A 5,000-nucleotide genomic window follows, 5' to 3' on the forward strand; every position below is an offset into this window, starting at 1 on the left:
AACTACTTTCAACTTTGTAGGATCGTTGTGACGAACTAAAGAGAGAACCCATCCTTCAAAACATGCCAAGGCGTGCCGAATGGCAAAATCCAAGAGAAGATGCAAATTTGGTGTCTGTCATCTTCTTCTGGTGGATGAATGACGTTTTGAAACAGGGCAATAAACGACCGCTGACCGAAACGGATTTGTTCCATCTTCTCGAAGATTACAAAGCTGAGGTTCTAGTGGAGGATGCTGAGAAGTACTGGTTCGAAGAATTAAAAAGAAGCCAATCCGGGGAAAGGAAACCACGTTTATGGAAAGCGATGGTCAGCCTCATTTCCTGGAAATCAGGTCTTGTAATGATAATTTTGAAAATCCTGCAGTCTTTGAGTTTTGTCTTCCTGCCTCTCTGCCTTTGGCTTGTGTTGAAGACATTGAATGATGGACCAAATCTGGACTTGAAGTTTGCGTTCATGTACGTGGCACTTTTGGGAACGACAAGCTTAATAAAAGCTTTAACGACACAGCACTACGACTACCTCACTGAACTCTGGGGATTGAAACTGAAGGTGGCATTAATCGGACTTGTGTACAAGAAAGTAAGCTTGGTCATTTTATGAATTGCGCTCAATTTTAGGCTTAAATAAGAACGTAGAATTGATCACGTTACCTAGAATCATCCACTCTGAACTCTTGAGCAAAGGCATCGTATTGGTGGTTTTCACAATGCGTCTTCGCCGCAATAAGATTCAGATGTTACAAGACAGACTACTGTTATTTAGCCTTTTTTCTTTGCCGTTCCATAATTAGCCAGTCAAGCTGGCTTGGTGGCTATTATCCGCGCCTTCCACTTCAACGTTAGCCTAGGCCATGAGGTCGTGTGGGCTAAGCTTCAAGGGATCTCATTCTGTTTCCGGGTTTTTTTTCTCTGAGTAATCCGGTTTTCACTATGTTACTTTCTTTCTCATAGGTTGTGTCACTAAGTCGTTGTAGCCTGGAGGCTACGTTGTCTGGAAACACTATCAACATAGTCTCGAATGACGCCCAAAAGATCGAGAAGTCTTTAAACAGTGTTGGCTATATATTGTCAGCTCCGCTAGAAATCGTAATCAATCTTTTGATTTTGTGGTACCTGATTGGCTGGAAAGCTCTCTTTGGCGCTTCTTTTCTCGTCATTTTAGTCGCCTTTCAAATTTTAATGACGAGAAAAGCTGCAAGGCTGAGAATGAAGGCGGCCACTTTTACAGACAAACGGCTGGTAATCATGAATGAAATCATCTCTGGAATACGAGCGGTGAAGATGCATGCTTGGGAGTGGAATTTTAGAGACAGTGTCGGTCACCTCCGCAGGTAATATATTGATTACTTCCACCTTAAAAATGACTTGTCATTTTTAGGCATAAGATGGACCCGCTATCTTAGGATTTCCAACAATCGTTGCCTACCAGAAGGCTAAAAATTCTAGGGCACAAGAAAAAAGTATATTGTTGAACAGTGTTTCGGAAAAAAAATAAAATATTGCAAATTCAATGACAGCTATGCAGTGTTTGTCGGCATACCGTCTGGTTTAAGTTGATTTTTTTTGGTTGAATAGGCTTTTACAAAATCCTTGGTCACAAAATGTTTTCGGAAAAAGAAATCATTTGAAGCAATTATCAAGCAAATGCCATTGAGACAATTCGAACAGTCAAAACTGCTCAAAAGCTAGGAAATGTGAAAACGTTGGCAATCGTAAGACTGTATACAACTAAAATGGGTGGAGTTAGTTCCCTCGACGGCAGAATTATTGGTAAGGCCAAGAACCATAATACGCCGCCATCTTTTCTTTTCTAATCGCTCGAGTGCGATCGCGCGGAAACGAGTCAACCGGAAGTCGTTTGCTTTGTTCCCTTTTCTCCACAACTGTTACTAAAAATAGATTTTTTTTAAAATTAAGATATCCCAGGCAAACTCTCTGTCCTATTATGGCTCTTCGTAATGCCCAAGCTTAATTATACAACAGCTGCATTTATATCTATAGAAACAGCTCGGCTGTCACTGGCCCCAGTTGTTCAAAGGGTGGAAAGCGCTATCCCCCGGGTAAATCATATACCGTTTTTGATCGAGGCGTCCCTTCTTTGGAGTGAGACTCCACGCTAGCCTGGTTAATTAACAAACTTTCTTGCACGAATGACAAATAAATATATGTTACTTGACAGCTGGGAGGTCCGTATAGCGAAAAACTGTGACCTCGGTCTTGAAAATGTGACCGAGGTCACAGTTTTTCGCTATACGGACCGACCCCTCGCTGGTAAATAACTTATTTATTTTTCCCTTTCTCTTCCTTCCTCTCTGAAATCACTTTTATAATTGTTGAAAGCCTTACCGTGACCGTGGGCAGAGAACCGCGCTAAGAACCAGTCAGATTGCAGGGTTCCGTTACCGTGCACTCTTGGAAAAAATAAATCCAGTTAACACTCATACTGACGATACCGGTGATAACTGTAGCCAAGCAGACAAACTTTTGCGTTGCATATTTTGGCTTCAAACTCTGTAATTTGAATTGCTGCCGTTGTGGTTTCGCCAAAAAATATACAATGTAGTGCATAGCGAATTATTGGTAAGCTAACAATCTGTAAATAAAGTCAACCACATAAAAAAATAAGCATTTAGGGGCGTGGATTATGTTGGGTGCAGACTGCATTGTCCATTATTTGTCACATTTGTTCTCATTATGTTTCTTTTCTGTAATCTGTTCACAGGAAGGAGATGGCAATAATTCATTTAAAAGGCTTAATTGTATCATTGTTACTTGTTTTGTATTTTACAACGATTCCTATCGCCACCCTGGTTTCAGTAACAACTCTGATATTGAGTGGAGCCCACTTGTCATCATTTGCAATATTCACACTTCTTCTAGGCTTTGCAATGTTACGAAAAACAATTTGCCTCAACTTAAGTTTGTCCATGCAAATTGCTGCGGATGGTAAGGTAGCACTCGATAGAATACAGACATTTCTGACGGAGAAGGTAACGAAGTTCGAAGGAATCAAAGCAAGCAACACCCAAAATCAAAATCCTAACAGCAACTGTAAGAGTGAAAAGAAAACTAAAATGGCTGTCCAGTTAGTGAGTTACAGGCAAAGAAATGACTATTTAAGCAAAGCACAAGCGGGTAACGGCGACTCTTCATCCGAAATCAATCTGGCGACACCAGGAACATTCGCCACTAGCACGGCCTTTAAAGAGCCTTTTGTCTCAATTTCTAAGGCATCCTGTTCTTGGAACCAAGGAATTTTGACTAACACATTGAGTGACATTACTCTTAATGTTCGTAATGGTAACCTGTTAGCGATAACAGGTGCAGTTGGAATCGGAAAATCCTCTCTATTAACAGCTATTCTTGGAGAACTTTCCCTGCATAGCGGATCAATTTTATATCGCGGAAAGGTGGCCTATGTTCCTCAAATACCTTGGGTATTTTCTGGCACTATACGAGAGAACATTTTGTTTGGATTGGCTTTCAACGAGGAGAGGTTCCAACAGGTTGTTCACGTATGTGAGTTGACAAAAGATTTGGCAAACTTCGCAAATGGTGACCTCACGGAAATCGGGCAGCGAGGTGTTACCCTCAGTGGAGGTCAGAAAGCACGAGTGGGCTTGGCTCGTGCAGTGTATTCAGACGCTGATATTTACCTGCTTGATGATCCACTGAGTGCAGTCGATACTAAAGTAGGAAGACGACTTTTCGAGAGTTGTATAATGGGCCACTTATCAGGTAGTATTCGTTTGCTAGTCACACACCAGTTGCAATATTTGAAAGATGTGGATCGCATCGTTGTCATGGAGAACGGTTCAATTAGTTACCAAGGGAAGTATGCTGAAATTCCTCACCAGGGAGCGTTTCCGGGAGTAGCAGGATTGCCTGAGCAATGTGAAGATGGACCTGGACTCCCAGAGACTGTCTTACTAGACAAAATTAATGACAATAGGATTACAAAGAAGGAGCTGGAAAGGCCGTCAATCCCCTCAATCGATGCAGGCAATATGCCTGGGATTGCTCAAACCCCAGATCTGAAATTGATTGAACCAGTCCAAGATGACAAAGAGATCATCGATACTCAGAACGATTCCGTCTCGATTGTCTCAGGCTCGAAAGGATCCGCAGAAGGTAAAGATAATGCGTCCTTTATAGAAGAAGATAACAAAGCATTCAGACCTGATTCAGAAGAGAAGCAAAGAGTTCGCCACGAATTGTCTGAGCCAGTTGAGAATGGTGTTAACGCCGACAAATTTCGTGATGAAGTGATGACCAAGAAGTTAATGGATGAACCTTCCGTCTCATTTGTAGCAGGACAGCCAGACGGCCATGTTAACGAGTCCTTTGTAGATTATTTGAATCCACCTGAACAGCAGAATAAAGACGTCGGTGTAGATATCAAAGACGAAACGTTTCTGCAGTCCACTAGTTACCGAGCAGTATCAGATATGAGTGATGTGTTAGAGGCTGATCCTGAAGAACGACCAGTCCTTGATTTAAAGGAAGACGAGGAAACCAAGAGTGCAGGAACTGTGACCTTCAGACTGTACTGGAACTACTTCAAAGAAGGACTGCCTGTTCCCGGGATAATGTTTCTTGCCGTTGCCCTATTGTTTGCGCAAGGTAAAGCTGATTCAATGACTTGAAATACTCCAACATGACAACTACTATATTATGACCATTGACTAAGATGAAACACCCAAATTATGTTGAAAGAATTTATGGCTTGGACAGTTATAATAATAATAATAATAATAATAATAATAATAATAATAGAAGACTTTTATAGCGCCCATGCTAGAGTTCAGGGCGCTGTACAGCTATGTAAATAGAGACGTAAGATAAAAAAGACTAAAACAACTAACTAAAAAAAAATAAAGTATTAAGCAAACAAAACCTAATAACTAATTAAAAACTTGATCAAACAAAAGAGTCTTCGAGTTGGATTTAAATGTTGCAAGAGACGGTGCTTGCCGTATGGCGTCTGGAAGCTTGTTCC

General features: G+C 41.2%; 1 protein-coding gene across 1 annotated transcript in view; it reads left to right on the forward strand.

Moving 5' to 3' along the window:
* Positions 1–5,000, forward strand: part of LOC138051652 (ATP-binding cassette sub-family C member 4-like) — a 31,336-nt gene that overhangs the window by 17,590 nt on the left and 8,746 nt on the right. Inside the window, exons 3-5 of the mRNA XM_068897899.1 lie at positions 21–581; positions 953–1,332; positions 2,724–4,624. Of these exons, the coding sequence (XP_068754000.1) occupies positions 63–581; positions 953–1,332; positions 2,724–4,624 (2,800 nt within the window). The 5' untranslated portion in view covers positions 21–62. The remainder of the gene's footprint in view (positions 1–20; positions 582–952; positions 1,333–2,723; positions 4,625–5,000) is intronic.

This window comes from Montipora capricornis, chromosome 6, assembly GCF_036669925.1.
Source record: "Montipora capricornis isolate CH-2021 chromosome 6, ASM3666992v2, whole genome shotgun sequence".
NCBI lineage: Eukaryota > Metazoa > Cnidaria > Anthozoa > Scleractinia > Acroporidae > Montipora > Montipora capricornis.